This window comes from Neopelma chrysocephalum, unplaced genomic scaffold (genome assembly GCF_003984885.1).
Source record: "Neopelma chrysocephalum unplaced genomic scaffold, ASM398488v2 Primary Assembly neopelma1_119, whole genome shotgun sequence".
Lineage (NCBI taxonomy): Eukaryota > Metazoa > Chordata > Aves > Passeriformes > Pipridae > Neopelma > Neopelma chrysocephalum.
In genome coordinates this window covers 2,016,371-2,037,729 of record NW_020897781.1, presented here as the reverse complement: position 1 = coordinate 2,037,729, position 21,359 = coordinate 2,016,371, and the positions used below count along the sequence as shown (strand labels likewise).

At 45.4% G+C, this 21,359-nt stretch overlaps 1 protein-coding gene across 1 annotated transcript in view; it reads left to right on the top strand.

Annotated features, from left to right (window-relative positions):
- Positions 1-21,359, top strand: part of COL20A1 (collagen type XX alpha 1 chain) — a 52,030-nt gene that overhangs the window by 17,835 nt on the left and 12,836 nt on the right. Inside the window, exons 14-27 of the mRNA XM_027697322.1 lie at positions 456-579; positions 1,054-1,193; positions 1,798-1,927; positions 2,454-2,596; positions 3,653-3,785; positions 9,284-9,426; positions 10,040-10,169; positions 10,696-10,752; positions 13,620-13,658; positions 15,705-15,843; positions 17,567-17,709; positions 18,084-18,193; positions 18,868-19,026; positions 21,032-21,109. Coding sequence (XP_027553123.1) covers positions 456-579; positions 1,054-1,193; positions 1,798-1,927; positions 2,454-2,596; positions 3,653-3,785; positions 9,284-9,426; positions 10,040-10,169; positions 10,696-10,752; positions 13,620-13,658; positions 15,705-15,843; positions 17,567-17,709; positions 18,084-18,193; positions 18,868-19,026; positions 21,032-21,109 — 1,668 coding nt within the window. The remainder of the gene's footprint in view (positions 1-455; positions 580-1,053; positions 1,194-1,797; positions 1,928-2,453; positions 2,597-3,652; positions 3,786-9,283; positions 9,427-10,039; positions 10,170-10,695; positions 10,753-13,619; positions 13,659-15,704; positions 15,844-17,566; positions 17,710-18,083; positions 18,194-18,867; positions 19,027-21,031; positions 21,110-21,359) is intronic.

Sequence of the window (21,359 nt, the reverse complement as noted above, 5' to 3'; positions counted from 1 at the left end):
TTCCTCATGAAGGAAGCAGAGAGGCAGCACCAATCTCTGCTCTGTGGGGACCAGTGACAGGATCCAAGGCATGAAGCTGTGGCAGGAGAGGTTTAGGTTGGATATTAGGAAAAGGTTCTTCACCCAGAGGGTGGCCGGCCACTGGAACAGGCTTCCTAGAGAACTGGTCACAGCCCCAAACCTGCCAGGATTCAAGGAACATTTGGACAACACTCTGAGGCACATGGTGGGACTCTTGGGGCTGTCCTGTTCAGGGCCAGGTCTTGAATTTTGACGATCCCTGTGCCTCCTTTCCAACTCAGGATATTCTGTGATTCTAAGACCTAAGGTGGAGAAGTCCCCTTAGTGAAACCAAAGGGACCTTGGCACGTGTTTCTGTAAGATCCTGCTCTGTTAAGTGCATTGACAGGTACCCTAGAGCTGAAGGGTGCCCCAAAACAGCTCTCTGTTGCCAGGTGAAGGTGACCCAGCCCGAGGTGCTGCTGGATGGGCTGTCTCCCAGCACTGAGTACTCCGTGGCGGTGTACGCGATGTACGGGGAAGATGCGAGCGATCCCGCCAGCATCCAGGAAACCACCTGTGAGTGCTGCTGCTGCTTATTGAGTTGTTACTAAACACTTAAGGCAGGAGAGATGTGTTAAATGAGGTGCTTCCCATATTGTGCATGTGGCTTGTAAACATGCTGCCTCTTCCCTGCCTGATCTTAAGCGAATATTGGTCCCTGAGGGGATCTCTAATTACATGGTGAGCTGTGAAAAAGGAGTGATTTTCCCCTGGTTAAAAAGGACTCCAGAAAGAGTTGTTCCCTGAGGTCTCTTTTGTCTGTGGAGAATAAGGGAATTATTTGGCTGTTTCTTCACCTAAAGCCCAGGTAGCTTTTCACAGCCTCCCAAACGTGTGTATGGTAGTGACATAGAGCGATTATATCCCTGCATGGTGAATGAGCTTCTTAGTCCAAGGTAGGATCATCTAAGAGCAGTAGGAGGCAAACAGTGGCACTGCCATTGTGCAGCCTGTGAAGCCTCAGAGCGCTGTCAGTAACTGTTGTTGCAGTGGCCTTGAGTCCCCCCAGATTCCTGAGCTTCTCCGAGCTCAGCCACGCGTCCGTTCGAGTCAGCTGGGAGACCGCGTCTGCCACCGTGAGAGCTCACCATGTCACCTATGTTTCTAGCAGAGGGGGCAACGCTGGAGAGGTGAGTCCTTGAGGGCTGGGGGAAGGAGAAGAAACTTGGGAGGTCAGAAAACGCCTTGTTCTTCTTCCATGGCTCAGGGAGAGCTCGTCTGCTGGACATGTTTTAACTTTAACTGAAATGGGCACTTTCGATGCAGTTACCACCCACCTGCCAACCTCTCTGCAGCTGTCCCCCTGTTCCTCTCCTAATCATAGAATGGTTTGGGTTGGAAGAGACATCCATAATCCTCTAGTCCAATTCCCCTGCAGTGACCAGGGGCATCTTCAACTAGATCAGGTTGCTCAGCTCCCTGTCCAATCTGGCCACGAATGTTTCCAGGGATGGGGCATCCACCACCTCTCTGGGTAACCTGTGCCAGGGTTTTACCACCCTTGTAAAATAATTTTTTCCTTATATCTAGTCTGAATCTACCCTCTTGTAGTCTAAAACCATGACCCCCTGTCCTATCATAACAGGCCCTGCTAAAAGGTCTGTTCCTATCTTTCTTATAATCACCCTTTAAGTACTGAAGGGCTGAAATAAGGTCTCTCCTCTTCTTCAGGCTGAACAGTCCCATCTCTGTCAGCCTGTCTCATACAGTACTCATACAACTCCTCCACTGCAGGTGGAAGTTCCTGGCACTGCAACATCCACTGTCCTGAGACCTCTGTCCTCCCTCACCCAGTACTTCATCAGTGTCAGATCTGCATATGATGAAGGGGACTCCTTTCCAATTACTGGCAATGTTACCACCTGTAAGTAGGGAATGGAAATACTTTTGGTCTCAGTAACAGGTGACAAAGTTGGCTTCTGTGTATCTTACTGGGGATGTTCTGAGACTGTTCCCAGCAGCTTGTGGCCAAAACCCCTGCACGAAGCACAGATGGCTGCTGTTCTGTGTGTGTGGAGTATGTCCAACTGTGTTATGTTCAAAATGAGGTGGAAGGAATAAATAAAAGGAGCAAATGAAGAAAAGCATGATGTATTACTAACCTCTGTGTCCTTGAGAGCCCTCCTAGCCTTCTCCCCTTCACAAAACCAATGTGACATGTGTCCTCTCCATAAACAAGATAATCCTTCTTAATTAGGGCTTTAAAAATAATTTCCCCCTCTCTGTCCTGATGACTGTTGTCATGTGGGTCTGAAGAAGTGACAGACAGGCTGGTCTCAGACATCTGCTTGGTTGATGTGTTGCTCCCCAGCCATCTGCTCCCCACCTTGGCTCTGACAAGGCGCTGTCAGTGCCCACACTTCAGCTCCTTTTCCTCCTGCATCCCTCAGTAAAGGTCCCCCCGCCGCGCGCTCTGAAGGTCACTGAGCTCTCTGGGAACAGCCTCCGGCTGCAGTGGGAAGCTGTCGCTGCCTCTGATGTGGTTGTCTATCAGATCAAGTGGAGCACAGCCAGTGGAGAGAAGCCTCAGGAGGTATGGACCCACACACAGCTCTGGGGAACTGGGTTGGCTTTGTGCCTGATTGATGGTTCTGAACTCACCTACAATAGGGTGGTGTAAAACTACTCAGGTAAATGCTCTCAAGCAATGGAACAGTTCAGCAGGGACTATCCTGGATCTCGCTTTCAGTGGAGCAGTCACCTTGAGTGCTGGAAGCAGAAGGCACAGCAGGGAGGAGTCCTACAGGCTCTGGGAAGATTGCAGAAGTGTTCTGGAAAACCTCAAGGATGAAATTTAATAGGGACAAGCAGAAAGTATTAAGCTTAGGCAGGAATAATTAACTACAGGTATACAGGATGTAGAACAAATAGCTAAGAAGCAATTCAGTAGAAAAAGATCTGGGGTTGCAGAGAATCACCAGCCCACAATGTCAAGTTGTTGTGGATAAGAAAAGACAATACTCAAATATTTATAGCTGGAGGTATTGCCTCTAAGACAGGTGAAGCTACTTCTGCTCTCCTCAGAGCTAGTAAACACTGAGACTTTTGGGATACTGCTCTTCAGGAAGGATGAGGTCCAGGTGAGGAGCACACAGAGGAGAATGACCAGAGACAGAGCTGGTGCAGGAGGGGCAGGGGTGGACTAGGTGATCTTTTCCTTCTTAAACACCTAATTTGAGTATGAGGTCAAAGAGCAGTTTAAATGGTGGCTTAAATACACAGGTTTCTCCTGCAATGCTTCACATTTGGGCTGGAACAGGGGTGTACTGGGGCTTCTGTCCCCAGCTCTCCTAAAAGCTGGAAACTCAGCAACAGGCAGGCTGACTGTGTCAGAGCACTGTGTTGTGGTACTGAAGGAGCTCCTCAATATAATTGGGCTGCAATGCATGGGCATCTGCTCTGCATTGATCAGGGATGGAATTTTACCTTTGCTTACATGTGTGCAACCCCAAACAGTACCCTTTGTCCCCAAAGCCCAGTGCTAACTCATTTATGCCTGTGGGCAGTCACTGAGGCAGACACCTGGATGTTATGAACCAGCTTGGGGATGCCTGGGAGTGTGACTGACTCATTTCTTCCCCTGCTGCAGCTCTCCATTGCTGGAAATGTGGCAACAGCTGTCCTGCCAGGCTTGCAGAAGAACACTGACTACAAAATATCCATCTGGGCCTATTACAAAGATGGTGCTCGAAGCGACACAGTTTCTGTTCATCACAGGACCAGTAAGTGATGAGTGCTTGGAATCCACAGCCCAGGGATAACAAACAGGCCATGGGATGCCTCAGAGCTCATCACAGACCAGCAACTCAGACCTGGTCACCTCCAGCTCTGAACACCCAAACCCAAATGTCTAAAAGAAGCTACAGATATTTAGCCTTATGCCTTAAAGTGTTCTCAATTTGTCCTGACAAAAATGGGCTGGGCAAACACATCAGCCTGGTGCATTTACAGGCAACTGATACCCTTGCATGTGTTTCATGTAGAATACATTTCTTCCCTCCTCGTGCTTCTGTGTAGTGTATTGATTCAAATGACTTGGCTTTCTGCAGGGTGTTCAGCTGAATGTGTCACTGTGCTGCCTAATGAATGTTTCCTGTTAGTAAAACATTGTCTGTTAAGGAGGGTGAGGATTTCTTCAGCTACATCATTGCTGAGCAGTGCTTCATCTGAGGGCACTTACAAAATTAGGAGAGAATCCTGCAGGATAATGCCTTGGAAGCATTATCTAAATCTGGCTTTGTACAGGCAGGATAGGAGGTTAAAAAGTGGCACTCCCAGAGGTCCTTGTAATTAATATTGCGTGTAAAATGGATTTGTTGGCAGTGAATGGAATGCAATCCATTCAACAACAGCAGTCCTCCTCCTCCATCTCTCAGCTCTCAACCTCCTTCGCAGAAAAAACTCATTTAGGCTGGTGTTGAACTGATGAAGCTCAAAGTAAATGGCAGTCTTGGAATAAGAAGCTCAGGTTTTATTAATAATAAATAATAATAACATATCTTTATAGAAAGCTACCTCAGACAAGTACCTTGGAGCTACATACTGACAAAAGAAAAAAACAAGAAAGCAAGCATCCTACAGATATATAATGACAAATGGAAAATTAGAGCTGTTTAGAGGGTTCAAAAATTAATTACTGTGTTTTATGTGGTGAGTTATGAAACGTCAGGGGAGCTCCCTCAGCCCACTGCCAACGACACGTGACGGTGCCCTTCTAGGCACACTGGAACAAGCCAGTCCTTGCTGCTGTTGGCAGCCCAGTGGGACAGGGAAAGCAATTTGATTTCTGCTTGTCAGCTGCTGTCCTTGTTCAGGAGCAAGGACGCCTTGGGGATGTCAGGCTTTGCCTTCTGCACGAAGAAAGCACCAAGTGCTCCAAGAAACCAGGTGTGCAGCTGGGCAGGGGGGGCTCAGTGCCGGGGTGCTGCTGGTCGGTTTGAAGGGGCAGCCAGGACACTGCCACACTTCTCCCAGATGATATCTGCACATGAAATTAGTGGTTTTGATGTTAATTCTTTCCTAATGTTTAAAGTAAGAAGTGCCTGCAGAGAAGTGGCCCGGGGGAAGGGATGGCTTGTGATTCCCAGTGCTGGTCTTGGGCAGTTCAGAGGAAACCTGGGGTGCCAGAAAATTGCTGGAGGCTTGTGCAGTGGATGTATGGGAAGATGTGGCACTCTGTAGGATATGGGAAATTCTGGGATATGGTTATACTTCAAATCTTCACTCTTTCAAGCAGAAGCCACCCACTCATACCGTGCTGAGTGGTCAGGATGTCCAACAGTGTCAACCTACATGTCAGAGCTGGTGAATAGTAACTCATCCAGCTGCAGCATGGAAACCTCTTATGTTATCTGGAAACCCAAACCTCTTAATTTGGTTTTTAAGCCCTCTCCCCTTAATTTTCATTACAAAATGAAATTCTGGGGGCTGAAACACCAATGAAAGCTCTCTGATTCTCCTCAGGGTGGCAGAGACTTTGGGTTGAAGCCTGGTGAATAGCACTGATCAGGTTGTGCTGAACAAAACCAAAAGTACGTGTTAGAGGAGGTTGAGAAACCACTCTTGCTTTCATCATTGCTTTTCTCTTTTCCTCTCTTGGCAACATCCCTTTATGTAAGAATAGGTCAAGTCACAAAGTTTTTCTTCAAAATGTCTCGGTAGAATTTCCAAGAAATGCTGAAGTTTAAGGGCAGTGTCTGAAGTGAAACTCAGCAGGAAGCACTGGTAACACAAGATTCTCTCTCTGTCCTTCATCCTCCCAGGAATACTTCTTTGAAGGTGAAGGAAAAAAAATGCCAGGTCAGAGTGATGCCCTTTGCACGCTGGTTTTCAGAAGTGGTACCGTGTTCCTCCCCTGGGGGTGAGGTGAGAACACCAAGGTCATTTTATTCAGGACCATTAATCTCTATTGTCCCACCTGAAACTCCCATTTTGAGACCAAATGGGTTCCACTCGTGGGGCCCTGCAGACACCAATCCCTCACGGAAAACAGGTCACCAGAAATGTCATCCTCTTATGAAAACCAGCACCATTCATCACTGTGACATGTCATTTGGAAGGATTAGGATGAGGTTTCTCATCTTTCTCACAGGAAGAAAGGTTGTTTCAAAGTTACAGTTTGAGATGTGTCACTTTATGAATTCAGAATGGGTGAGTAGCTTCAGCTGGAAGGGAAACAAAATTTAGAGACTGTGATACGGTTCATGTCCCTTCTGATCTTCTTATCTTGCTCAGCACTTAGTGTTTAAGATGTAATTCCTTAATTTAATATTAAGAGAGAGCATGGAGGAATAAAAGTTACTTTTGGAGTTAAGGTGTGTAGCTGGAAAGACTCAGGTCATGTCTTTTTGAATAATTTTTTTTTTTAAGATATTTAACTACTTACATGGAGTGAGATCATTGCAACATAAATAAGTGAGATACCTTAATTTCATTCCCACCATCAGTGCCAGGTGGTCTGGGTGTCCTTCTAGGAGGAGGGCACTCCTCCCTGCTGCTGTGCCACTGATGGAGAGCTGGGATCCCCCTCTCCTTCCATGAGTCTGGTCCCTCTCTGCCATTGCCTCACTCTTACATGAGCCTGAAACCCAAGGAAAAACCTGGTGCCAAAGGGAGTGCTTTAGTTATCACAAAATGCTTGGAAGAAGTGGATTTTTTCCAATTCTCAGTCTTGACAAGGAAAAAAAGAAAAAAAGAAAAAGTTTAGGATTATTTTTCAGTAACCCAGTTAGCAAACCTTTCCCTGCAGACTTTTCAAGAGGCAGAGCAGGAACAAAAGCACACTGATGTATTTCCCACGGACAACAAAATTGTTACCGTGTGATTATCCATGGTTCTGATGCTTCTTCTTGTCTCTCTGTTATATTTAGACTGAATTCTCATTTGGGTTAAGAGCTCTCCTTTCAGTATGTTGTGTAACTTGTCAAGTGTAACAAAGTCCTTATCCTTGACCAAAGGCTTTACACAGTGATCATTTGTCATATTAATGAACAACTTTAATGGTACTTCAAACCAACACAAACCTTCTGTGCAAGCATGTGGGTGTGCAGATGATGCTTACTGGAAGAGGATCCTGCTGGCACATGGAGAGGTTGCTAGGAGGTGATCCTTGGAAAATGCTGGAAGGGGTGGCTTTGGTCCTGCTGAGAAGCAGATGGGGACCTCTTTTGTATTGAGGGAGAGTTCTTTCATCCAGGCTGAGGAAAAGGGGTTTGAGAAAAATAAAACAGTCCTGAAGGACGAGGAGAGAGCAGTTTGGATACAGTTTGGAACTGCTGCTGAAGCTGGGCTGAGCCACTCTGGCTGCCTTTGCACTGAAGTGTAATTATGAAGTTATGTGCCCTGTTCCTCCAGCTAAGCTGTGCCAGCAGCATCTCCAACCTGGGGCTGGGAAATGTCTTCAAGCTCTTTATCCCACTCCACAATGAGCTCCTCCCAGCAGAGCATGCATGGCAAATAAAAAGGATTGAAATGTGGGGATGATGTTTTAACCCATGGTAGCAGGGAAAAAACATGCCTAATATTGAATATATATAATAATCATTGCAGATGAGCATTTTAATGGAGTGGAGTCCAGCGTTTTCTTCTTATTTGAATATGTGCCAGTCATTCTGGTTAGACTTTAGGCAGGCTGGGATTCCTCCTCTGGAGGAGCAGAGGTTCAAGAGGTTACAGAAGACACAGATGGTGTCCTCTGTGTCAGAGATGCTTCTATTCTCCTGGGCAGCTTCAGGAGGTGACCTTTCCCTTTGCTGTCAGGTCCATGACATCAAATTCTGCCAGGCCTGAAGGCTTTCTGGAATAAACCAGATTCAGAAGACTTTCCCTAACTTTCCCTTCAAAGTTCACTTAAGCAGAGTCTGCACTTACCTCAGCTGAAGGAAACAGCCAGTGCAGCCAGCAAAGATGCAGACATAGAGCACTGACTAATAATAGTGCTGCTGAAGTGACTTTACCTCCCACACTTGTTTTCTTCTCTGTTTTACCTTGCGGTGATGCACAGCAACAGCCTCCAGCCTGATTCAGCTGCTGCAGTCTTGGTTCAGCCTCAGTAAAAGTAAGCTCATTTTGTACAGAAAAGGGAAGGAGAATCAATGGAGATGCAAATAATCCTCACTTAACCTGTGCTCTAAGGTCACCCCACACTTTGCTGGGTGGGCAGAAGATCCTTACAGGTGAAACTGCAGAATAGAAATCTCATTGCCTGGGTGTGTGTCCTTGACTGTCTTTAGGGCTCATCCATCATTTTTAGTCTCCTCTGAATAAATTCTTCCTTTTCTGAGTCCAAGACTTCTGTGTCTCCACACCAGCATGGGTTCAAGGCCAGACACATGCTTTTATACAGAGTGAGACACTGCTTGGAAACAAACCCCGGGAGCAGAGGACCCCATGCTCTCAAGCCCCCTTGTTTGAACTGGTTTAGCCACCTCTGCCTTTCCCTCACTAACTCTCAGTTTCTACTCAGAGAATTCACTCCAGCATAACAACCTCTGTCCTCAGGTCCAGTTTGCTGCACAGCAGGACCCCAGGGAAGCAAATGCATTTACATAATCAAAAATTGCTCAGCTTTGGTCTCTGGCAAACCCTTTTCTGGCTGACTGTGACTCAGCCCATCACCTCTTTGGATCCATCCATACATCACAGTGCAGGGCTAGAGAAGGGGACGTAGCTCAGGCACTGCATGTGAATCCCCTCCTCAAGGCTGTGGGTGCTGATGTCAGAAGTACTAAACAAAACTGTGGTGTGCTGGATGCTCTGGGGGTTTTTAAGAGTAATTTTAAAACAGAAAGAAAAAAAATGGAAAGTGTTAGAAGTTATGATGGATTAACTTTGATATGGGATCCTAGTTTAATTGGCAATGAAGCTGTTTGTCCAGTGTGCCTCTAGATCCTTGATGAAATTCAGTTCCAATTTGGGTCTTTGTGAAGAGTATGCTTTGGTGTTTGTCCATGTTGTATACAAAGGATCTTTTTGCTTTGTGCTTCAGGACTGTTTCTCCCTTCCAAGAATTTTGAGGGGAGGCTTTAAATTGCTGAATGCTTGAGTTGTGGCGTGTTGTGCTTGGGCAATCCTCATCCCCCCAAAATCTGTTCTCTCTCTTGCCTGGTCCCCAAGGTGGCTGTTTCTGCCCTGAGCGTTGGTTACTTGCACAGCAGAGCCCTGAAGCGTTCGGGAATCACTGCCCACCTTTTGTGCTGCTGACCTTTAATCCCTGTTGCAGATTCCCGGAGCCCACCCACCAACCTCTTCATCGACTCCGAGACCCCCACCAGCCTTCAGATCCACTGGATCCCCCCTGATGGCCGTGTACAACACTACAAAATCACCTACAGCCCTGTTTCTGATGCTGGTGCCCAGCAGACGGTAAAGCTCCAGTTCCTTTGTGGGTGACAGACACTGGACCAGAGGGACAAGGGGACAGTGTCATGCTCAGGGGAACTCTGCTCACTCCAGTTGGGTTTGCCATGAGGATATTGGGTTCACAGGACTACAAACCCAAATCTCTTCTTGCTGATGTGTTGCTTTGTGAACACAACCCTAAGGCTTTTTTGTAATTAAGATACCTATGTCATCAAAGCCACTAATAATGTAGCTTTCTCTGCTCCCTGAACTGGGGTGGGGAATTTTTGGAGGCAGAGGGGGATGGGGGATAAATCTACTGCCCTCCTACTTAGGGAGGTTAAACACATCCTTTTAAAACACAAATTTTCTGCTTAAATCCAGACTGGTTACACTATCATAAGGCACTTCCACTGTATTTCTATGGGGAATATTTGAGTCTTCACATAGGTAAATGCTTTTCCCCTGGGCACGTCTAGTCCAACAGCAACAGCCTTCCTTGGCTGAGCTAAGCAGGGATACTGCCCCACGTCCCAGGAGTTGACACTAGAACTCCTGTACCTAACTCTGGGGTGTGAGTAAGAGCTAGAATGAGAAGCCTGCCCAAACATTTGGCTCTTTGTTCATCCCATTTTAGATCATGGCTCCTGGCAAAAGCAGCAGTGTGACCCTGCAGTCGCTGCTGCCTGACAGAGCCTACAAAGTGACCATTTCTGCCATCCACTACACGGGAGAGAGTGAGAGCACATCCACAACGGGACGGACGGGTAAATGTATCTGTCAGAATGCACATGTTCTTCATAGCCCTCCATCTATTGATCTTGAGGCAGTCTCTGTTGGGGCAGCAATGTCCTCACTCGCACTGGGCTCTGGCTGAGGCCGGGGTTTTGCTCAGCAGGGTAGACTACTGGCCTTGAAAAGTGAAAATCCTGCCCCAATTTCTGTACTTCAGACAATTCTGGGATGAGTGGGAAGGGGTGAAGGCCCTCCAGGTCTCGAGCCAGGGATCACAGTCCTGAATAACGGAGCTCACGTGTGGCATCAAGGAGTACCAGGGGAGGTTCGGGTTGGATATTAGGAAAAATTTCCTCACTGAAAGAGTGGTTAAGCATCAGAACATACTTCCCAGAGAAGTGGTGGGGTCACCATCCCTGGAAATGCTCAGAAAGCAAGTAGATGTGGCACTTTGCAATACGGTTGAGTGGACATGGTGGTATTCTCTCAAAGGTTGGACTGGATGATCTTGGAGGTCTTTTCCGACCTTAGTGATTCTATGATTGTTTTCTCTTTCAGCTCCAGTGCTGTCTAAGTTCCCTTCAATACGAGGATTCGTTCCACCTAAACCAGAGGGTAAATGATCTCCTATAAAGTTCTGCTTTGCTGTTGTTGTTTTTCATTCCATAGCAAACGTCACAGTGTGGGCTCTGCAGAGCAGCAGGAACAGGTCTGTCAGTTAGTTATTGACAGACACCCCTGGGGACTGTCCAAGGACAGCTAGAAACCACAGGACTTCTTAAAATCAGACTCATTTAGTATAAAGACTGATAGTATTTATGGAATTTCTGTACGACTTGGCCAAAATGGAGCAAAGAGAAGGATGACATGCTTCAAATTAAAATTCCTTGTAAAGTCCCTTATTAAATTTAATGAGCATATGTTCTCATGGCTGATATAAAGCAAACTAGGAAATGAATTATAGAGGAAATATTGAATTTACAGGGTCATAAGAAGTTATTAAGAAGTAAATATTAGAATACAGATATTATGTCATTGCTGGCTTTTCTTGACTATTTGAAACTATTCCAAACAAAATTTCAGTTTTCAAATTTGTTGAGGGAAGTAAAGATTGAAGAATGAAGCAGCTTAGATGAAAAAATTGTTAGTTTTTAACCAACAAAGAACAAAGAAAGTTTTCAAATGTTTTATTGAGGTGTTCAGATCACTGTGGAAAAGTTCTGTGAACTTTCAAGCAGAAAACAATCCTCCCATAAGGCTGATGAGTCACCTTGTAGAATTGAATATAGCTGTTTGGCTATGAAAGCTGAAAAGACAAGAGAAGAAGTATTAAATTCAGCATGTTTTATAAAGTATCTTTTTTTTTGAAGAACGGGAGAAATATGTAGCAATGCTGAGACAACAGTTGGATGTGCAGTAAAAGACTCCAATATTGATATATAACCAAATTATTGAGAGAAATGATCTGACATTGCAGGAGCGAATGTTTATTGTACAGTGAATAACTGCACTGGGCTGGGGTTTTGGAGAGAAAAACAAAAAACAAAGAGAATAACAAGACAGCAGGAATCCTAGGCTGGAAAGTCTAGGGAAAAATCTTCAAAGCAGAAGTGAAACTGTCAAAGTCAGGGATCCTAGCCCTGGCTCTGATATGCTTCACCTAAGCTGAGCATTGCCAGATCAAAGAGCTGTGAGCAATCCCAGTGCCACCAGCCTGGGAAGGAGGTGAGAATTGCCAGGGATGTCAGTGAGAGGGACCCTGGAGCCTGCACAAGGGTCACAATGAGCTCACTGACTCCCAAGCAAGAAAGTCAGATACCTGGAAAATAGACAAGTTTATAGCCTGTTTATGTGACTTTGGGGGCATTTCTTTTTTGTTTTCTTCACCGTTCTTCAGTTCCAAGGAGGCTGTATAGGGACTTTTTACAAGGGCTTGGAGTGATAGGACAAGGGAGAAATGCTTCACACCAACAAAGGGCAGGTTTAGATTAGGCATTAGGAAGAAATTCTTCCCTTTGAGGTTGGTGAGGGCCTGGCACAGGTTGTCCAGAGAAGCTGTGGATGCCTCATGCTCAAGGCTGGGGAAAGAGCAGTGTGTAAGTAGGAGATGTAAGTCAGATTATCCAGAATGCAGGACATTGCTCCACAACCAGGGTCAAGTTGGTCAAGCTCAAAGAGATGGTTTTGAGGCTGAAGATTCAGACACTGATTTTTTAACTGATTTCCATAGATTAATATTTTTGTACCCAGATCTACAGAATTATGGTATGTATGTATAAAACTAAGCATCAGGTTGAACAACGAAGGTCATGGCAACTTGTAAGTCTTTGTAGTTTAAATCCTGGCTTCAGCAGTCTCATGGCTATCAGAGTCATAGCTTTGGGTGCCCTTTCTCAATCCTGAAGAATGGCATTGACACTCCTATAGACTTAGGAGTCTCAGGTCTCTTGGGGAGGGTAAGTCACCTCCTTTAAATTTCTTACGCATTTTACAAAAGTGAGGTATGAAAAATTGAAAAGCCTGATTTTCTGCTGAGGTACAAAATGGCATTGATGCAAGAATGGCAAGGCTACAACAAAGCCTCAATATAATGATCTCCTAGATTCTATTATACTGATGACCTAGAAAACCATTTTTGAAACAGCCAATCTTGTCAAGTGTCCTTGATTTTCAGGGACATTTCTCATTTTGCGTCAAGCATTCCCTTTGTTCCAGCTCCATCTGGCATCCATGGCCTGGGATTTACATGGCAGCAGATAACTGAAAGTAACATTCGTGAGCTGTTTTCTAAAGCACCCCCTCACCTGAGCCTTTTAAACAGAGAGCTCATAACCCTGGTGCCTCCTGTTCCAGCTTCATATCCCTGTCTCTGCACCTCTGTTTTTGCTTTCTGCCCTGTGGCATCTCAGAGGTTTCATCAAGGGAATTTCTGAAACACAGCCTGCAAAACTTGGCCAAAACTCTCAAAGAGTTTTCTCCTAAAGAATTCAAAAGCCAGACTCTCAAGTTGAGATATATAGTTTTGCTGTGTGTATTTTGAGTTTCAGGTACAAAATTTGGTATCTTTCTTTTACAACACCACTGAGGCACTGTTTAAAAAAAAAATGCTTTGATGTCTGTTTTTAAAGAGAAACTTGCCAAACATGATGCTCCCTTGTATTTCATATCATAAGGTGCCAGGTGAGTCAGTCAAAAGAAAGTGATCACGAAGATGTTTGATGATGAAAGACAGTATTTTTATTTTTATGATGGGCAAGCCAAGAAGCAACTTTTAAGTTTGCACAGGCATAAATTCTCTCTTTCTCCATAAATATATAAACAAAGTTGAAGTCCAGGCTCTGATTTAAGCTGCAATATATTCTGAGTTTTTCTGTGGTTTTCCTTTGCTTTGTCTAGAGGAACTGTGTTCGTTTTGCTTCCATAATCCCTTAATGCCTTTTTTTTTCCTCTAACAGTTTTTCCCTTTCATTTTGTTCTCACAGCCTGCCCCACCATCTCCTCTACCGAGGGTTCCGCACGAGGTACAGTAGCAGATCAAGCCCTGGTGGTGCTGGGCTGTGACTCAACACACCACTGGGCTTGGCTTTTGAAACACACACAAAAGCTGAGGGGGAAGTCCCATGGAAAAGGGGAGAAGTGTGAGGACCAAAATTGGAAAATACCCTTTATCAGGTAGAAGAATATTCTGCAGTACCTCAGCTGATATTCCCAATGGCTCGTGCTCCACCAGCTCGTGCTCTCTGCTGTTAGTGCTTAACGCCAGGATTTTCATGGGCCTTAAGGAAGTGTAGCTTCAAACAGCCGTTGAATGTCAAGAGGATTTAAATTCCTAATTCATGCAGGCTCCTCAGTCTGTCAAACACAAAACCTCTCGGTTTGTCCCCAGGATCACCTTTGCATCCTCTGGAGGAGGGATAGATGCCCGAGGAGCTCTCTGCAGCCAGGCTGTATGGATTTAGCTAGGGCAGCAAGTTCCCATTTCTCCTGTCTGTGCCACAGCAGCTGTTCATGTTGTTGGGGTTGCTGTAAGAATTTCTTACTTAGAAAGCGATTAGTTCTGCTTATAAAGTGGTATCACCTCCTTCCCAGAGCAATTTGTGATACAGTTCAGACCGAGAAACTGGCTCCAGGTCTCAGCTCTGGTTACTCTGTGGCTGAGTCACTTCATCTTTGCTCAGCTTCCAGCCTTGACCATCACAGCTCACAGGGATGTGCATCCCTACCTGGGAGACTCCCAGCACTGTTGCCCAGTCTGTGGATGCAGAAGCCAAAGCAGTCAAATCATAAAGCCACAACAAGTGTTGGCCTCTCCTTCTCCTCCTTGACAAGTAGATCACTGAAACCATTTCATGGCAGATTCATTGTGTGATGGAATACCTGGAAGTGTTCAAAGTCAGCTCAGAATGAGGCTTGGAGCAACCTGATCTAGTGGGTGGCATCCCTGCCCACGGCAGGGGGGTTGGATCTACATGATCTTTAAGATCCTTTCCAACTTAAGTCATTCTATGATTCCATGATTCTATGATGATAATATGATTATATTACAATATGTTTGTAATTGTGACTCAAGCCTCCTTTTCAGTCTTTACACTTGCACCTTTCAAAGGAGGTTCCAGTGCCAGAAGCTCCATATCAGAGATTAATGGCCCTCAAGTGGGTAATTTATTTTGGCAAACTCCCTAGTACTGTTGGAAAATGAAAAACAAAAATAAAATAAAAGCATCCTGGACCAACCCCCCAGGCAAAAGAAAAACTCAAGGCACGAAGCTGCAGAAGACTGTAAACAGTGAAGGGATGAGGGAATCTGGACTGAAAGCACCTCACTGAAATGAAGCTCTAGCCCTTCCATTTGCTAAAGAAGGAACCATCTCCTTCACCCAGACTGCTGCAAACTCAGATAAACTAAGAAAGAATCCAAATTGTGAGATCTTGTCTCACTGAACAGAAAACTGAAATGAAAAAATGACTTGGAGCTTTAATTGGAGCTGGGAGAGATGAAGCTGCACGAGCCAGGGAGACGATGTCAGAGGTGTCAGAGGAGAATCTGTAAACCACATGAGGCAGGTCACCCTTGGGTGTCTGGTGAAAATAGAGGGAAATGGAAATGCTCACATTTTAAAGTTCTTTCCTTGGTTTCTGACTCTCATATATAATGCATTTCAGAGCAGAAATAATTCTCTCTCCCTGCTAGCAATTACTGAACTGATCCCATGTCATTTGAAGATAATATTTTGCATCTAGTTGAAAAGGAGAAATTGTTGGAGTAACAACTTTCTCATTTGTTTTTCATTCTGAAGATTTGAAAACACAATTGTGATAGTCTCCATCTTTAGTCCACTCTCCTCTGAGAGGAAGGGAATACAACCAATGTGCACAGAGGATACAGACACAAAATTATTTTCTCTGGCTGCCACTTGTGGGGTACACTGAGTTTGGACAGCCTTGCTGGTGTCATGTTGCCATGCATTTACACTTATTGCCTTCTCCATGCTAATTCTACCTGCTCTTCAAACACACTTCTTTTACATTCTTTTCTAATCACTGATTTTTCTGTTTGTCCCTTCCAGGATTTGACATGATGGAAGTTTTTGGCTTAGTAGAGAAGGAATACTCCTCCATCAAAGGCGTGGCCATGGAGCCCTTCGTGTTCAGCGGTTCCCGTACCTTCACCCTGTTCAGAGACATTCAGCTCACCCAGAGGACCAGGTGGGAGCAGAGCTGTGACTGGTGTCACCTTCATGCTCAGTCTCATGCATGAACATTAGCTATGTGCACGGGAAAGGAAGGTCACTGATTGGGGGAGGAATGATGCAGCCCCCACTGGCAACTTCGAAACAAAATGATAAAGATGAGCTAAATCAAACCACTGGCAGACTGAAAAGAATGCCAGATGGTTTTTACCTAATGTATTTATAAATAAACCTCTGACTTTCCTCAAGATGAGTTGGAACATGTCACACAGAAGTTAAGGGAACACAATAGTATTTAGTGCATCTTTTGTGTAGCCAAACATTTTCCCAGTGATGTTTTTCATTACCACAAAATCACTTTTTCCAGCAGTGTTAGTTGCTGTGATGGACATCAGGATCATGTCACGTATGGACACTGCACCATTCTTTAGGGATTCTGTCCACAGCCACCTACTCTTCAGTGATGGCAGTTTGAGGTCACATTTTCATTTTCAATCCCTTCTCCCAACATCTCTGGTCTGGAGAAAGATCTTTGCTTTAGAAAACATTACTCTCATAGCTTCTCTCTGCAGCTCAGGCTGTATTGATGAGAGGGAGTAAGCACTGACTCTGGGTTGTGACTTGACCCCATTTTGTTGTGTATGAAGCATCTCTGCAGGGTCCCAAGTGGGCCAGGCAGCTCCCATGACCTCATTCATTTTTTATGATTATGAATCAGGAGTGATCTGACTCCTGACATTCATTGCTACTTTGTTTAAAGTCTAATTACTGAGGGACTGGCTCCACTTAATCTTAGTTAAAGAAGCAAAGCTTCTTAGAGTAAACAGAGTGAGGGAGATTCAGAGAACTCTTTGGTCTAAATACTCAGAAAATGATGGGCAAATCCTTTTGTTCAGCTGTTATAGATGCCATTCCAAGGACAATACTCCTTCAGAAATTGAAAAAGAAAGAAAAACCTTGTATTATTTATGATTTAGTCCTGAAAAGATGGTATATATGCCCATGCAAATGTGTCCTGTTTCAGATTACAAACATGTTTCAGGCATAACCAATTTGACCTTCCTCAATTGCCTTGTATCCTCTCACTGCTGCTGAGCCTAAATCCTGCAGCTGGGATGTGGGGACCCAGTGGGGGCTTTTCTGTGGGCTCAGTGCTTATCCCTGAAGGGTATTTACACTCATTTTGACTAATAGAATCATTAAGGTTGGAAAAAACCTCCAAGGTCTTCGAGTCCACCCCTTAACCTAATGCTGCCAGGTCCACCATTAAACCATGTTCCTAAGCCAAGAGTATTCTGCCAAGGTTTAAAGATTTACCCCATGATATATGGCAATCATTCCTCCTTCTTGAAAAGGAGACCTGGGGTAGTGTTTTGGAACCTGGCAGGGGTGTTTTGTCAGCCTCTACTGGGCTCTATTTTGGAAAGCGTTAAGGCTGCACTCACTGTGCCTTGGCATTCCCTAAGGCAGCTCTGGCAGTGATGGACTGACACTGACCTGAGCATCCCCCAGGCACGAGGGGAAGGCCCATGAGTGCTCATCGCTCAGCACAGACCTCAACAGCCTGAGAGGGATGCACAAACAGAGTCCAGGCTCTTTCCAGGCGTATCATGATCAACTCTCGGCAGCGAAGCTTTTCCAGGCCACCCTGCCCAGGAAACAGTCTGGATGAGCCCTGCCTGCAGGATGTTGCCTGTTGATTTAAGTCACTGATGTTTCCTTGGCTTGTCTCGTTGCAGTGACATCCACCTCTTTGCAATCCCACCCGAGCACACCATCAGCATCCTCCTGCGCCTCCTGCCCGAGACCCCCAAGGAGCCCTTTGCCGTGTGGCAGATAACGGACGAGGACTTCCAGCCTCTCCTGGGGATTAACCTTGACCGTAAGGTTTCTTGTTGAATACATTAAATTCAGGTATTTACATACATTTTGCGAACAGCAGAACTCACTTTGGCGTTTACTTGGAAAGTTTTAATGGTTTTGTTACTTAGCAGTGGGTTTGTGGGAAGATTTCCCATTGCCGCCTGCCTTGCATTTAAAATACTGCCTTGAAGTGCAATTAAAAGACATATTTTCATTTTCATTCTACTTGTAACCTATTCTTTATTTTTACATATTGTTTTCCATTGTCTAGAAGTATTTCATGATAGCATATGAAATCTTCCACCTTAAGTCTAATTATTTACTATTGTGTCTGTGGATGAAATCGATTTCTCTTTTAATTCTAAGCTGTTATTTGTCCTATTTCCCCTGTAGCCAGTAAGAAATCCTTGACCTATTTCAATCATGACTACAAGGCTGATTTACAGGAAGTCTCCTTTGAGCAGCAGGAAGTGAAGAAGATATTCTATGGGAGCTTTCATAAGGTCTTTATCAAAAGAGGGAGAAATGTGGCTCACAATCCCACTCTGGTCGGGGAGTGTTATGCCAGCAATGTGTATTGTTCAAAGTGAGGAGTGATTATCCAAATGCTTTGCATCCCAATTGCCAGGGAACTGACAGACTTCTTTGATATGCTGAAAGTTATAATTGTAAAGCATTTAGGTTTATCTTGTGATCAAAACATAATTTCCATGTATCGATTCCCTTTTTCCCCAGAAACTCCAAAATCAAGGCGGTTTTTAGGTCTTAATAACGAGGAAAAAATGAAAAATAATTTTTTCTTTTTTTTTTCAATTTTGGATTTTGGTGATCATTTAGTGCTGGAAGAAAGAAAAAAAAAGAATCCAGCTTTGTGAGAAAGCCACTTTATCACTCATAGCAGGGTGGGGTTTTTGGCTATCTAGGTCCTCAGAGAAAAGGTATTGCACCCAAATGTGCAACGAGCACTTTCCATCAGTATCTGTGGGCAGGGTCATTATTCAACTAGTTCTGAAGACTGAGGTATTTAATACCACAGGTCCAGAAAGGCTTCTCCCGAGGAAAGGTGAGGGGATCAACAGCAGCAGTCTGGGAAGTGGGCAGAAGGCATTACTGTCTGTAAGAGACTCCCTCATCTCGTCGCAGAGCTCCAACACACCTTTTTCCACCTGCTGCTCAGGTGCACGTGGCCGTGAGCCACTTCAAGATCAAACTCTATCTGGACTGTAAGAAAATAGCAGAGAAACCCATCAACACCGTCGGCAGCATCTCCACCGCCGGCTTCACCATGCTGGGAAAAGTGACCAGGACCAGAGGACCCAGGAGCGGGTCTGCACCGGTGAGTGCCGGCACTGCCGGAGGATGGGGGGGCTCCATTTGGATCTGGCTGGGGTGGGCAGATGGAGAGGAGAGCCATCTCACAGCACTCTCTCTCTGAATGCCTCCCAACACCGCCGTGACGCACAGCCGTGCCCTGATCCCGCTGATCCCTGTGATTTTAATGAGCTTTCCCAGCACCGGGAGAGCGTGTTCCTCCCTCCTGCCTCCTGCCTGGGTTTGGGGATGGTGATCACAAGCGGCAGCGTGAGCGTGTCCCAGAGGTGCCTTCTGCTGGCTGCATCCTCTGGGGACTGGGGAAGCGCAGCTCCTGCACTGAGATGCTGAAGGAGACAGGAGGGTTTGGGAATTGCTTCTGCAAGGGGAGGTTGTGCTCGTCAGCCCCCATGGAGTGATGTCAGGAAATGCTGGTGACTGAAGGCAGCAGGGCTGAATGCGCCTCAGTCTCCAGTGTGTTTGGACTTGCCTATCTGCATGCAAATGAAAGGAAAATAATTTTCAGTATAGAGACTCTTTATCAGCTGCTGCTCAGAAAAGAAAACAACCCAAACAGTGTGTGCCATCCTGTGGGTATGTCTTTACCATTGCACAGCGCTGCAGGGAGCTGCTCCCTGCCAGGGGAAAGAACAAGGGAACGTGTGTACTCAGTGTCCTGCCCTGAGACAGCCCAGTGCAAAGTCCTCAGGGCAAAAACACCCACGTATGCCTTCTCCCGGCACTCTGTTCCATACTTACTCCCCAAAACAGGAGTGTTAATTATGTGCACAATCAGTGACAAGTTCATCACTCACAACACGCTGCTGGGGCTGTCGGAAATCATTCACCACCGATGTGAAGGTTTTGCTCCTTGGCTCTGCTTTTAGATCTACAAGTCCGTGGGAAAATAGCTCATCAGGTGATTTATAACTCCCCTTGCCTTAAGGCAGCACAGTAAAAACAGTTTGTCCCGTGTGCCTTCCCAGCTGCAAACTGAGATATACCCAGAAAAAAATGGACACTGGAAATGCCTGTAAACTCTGGGGTCCACTGTGAAACAAATCAAGTGACACTGGTATTCAAAAATTATTCACTTAATTCCTAAATAAATTCTGTAGCAATTTGATCACAAGTCTGTGGCAAAGAAGGCAGGAATCTGTGCTTTCCTCATCCCTCCCAAATTCTCCCTTCTAGCAGCTCAGCTAGGCAGGTCTAGCCAAGTAATGAACAGCTTTGCGCTGCCCCTACTGCCACTGCCGTTCCAGCCCAGAAACGTTTCACATCTTCCACAGCTCTGCTGCCCTTGAGAAGACAGAGTGTCTCATTACTGGTTATCATGGAGCCTCATTTAATTTAAGATATCTTTAAATGCCACTTGATCTACAGGGCTCATCTATATCCATATGCTGCCTGTCACCCTCCCTGGGCTGTACAGGTCGCTCGTTGTTAAATGCATGAAGCGAAAGGAAAAAAAAAAGATGAGAAATGGTGTCAAGTAAAGAAAAAATAATCTCTGCCTCATTATTTTGTTTGGCTTTGTGTGCTCCTTTGTTAGTCAGAATGGGAAGATGTGTTGGTTGTTAGGGATGCAGCGAGAGAGACAGGTTGGGATTTCTTGGGAGGGGTTCACATCTGCCCTGGGAAATGCTGCTGCCGCATTTACTCTTATCTCCACACCCCCAAGGGGAGTAAAATCAAAGTCTACTTTCACATTTTGGTGATGCTGAAGCCCAATTACTTGAGAACCTGCTGCTATTGCAGGGCTGTGAGTAAACTGGAGACTTGTCTTTGCTGGTGTGAAGCTGCTCCTTGACGTGCTTAGCAAGACAGAGACCCGAGGGCTTGGGGAACACCCAATATCTGGGGATACTTTTCGTGTTGTGTTTTTTTTGTGGCACAATTATAGTTGGGATCACACAGAAGAGTCCTGGCAAATCATCACTGAAGATTATCACTTGAACTTCATGAGATTTGGTGATGGATGGTGGGTGCCAATGGTACTTTCTTATCAAACTCTTTCTTTTTCCCAGTTCCAACTGCAGTCTTTGAAGATCTTGTGCAGCAGCACAGGGGCAGAGGAAGACAGATGCTGTGATCTCCCTGCACTGGTAAGATAAGAGGGACCACTCAGCTTATTGACAGGAAACTGGGGATGATGGAACAAGTCCATGGCACCGAACTGACACCGTGAATGATTTTGACAGACTCAGGAGGGAAAACATTTTTTTTCCTCTTCTCTTGGGAATAACATCAGTGTGTTTCTTGGTGAAGTAAATGGAACTATGTTTGCTTCAAAAAGAAATCCTGCACCAAATCCTGGTGCAGTGTCTGTGCCTCCTGTCACGACCCCATCTGTGA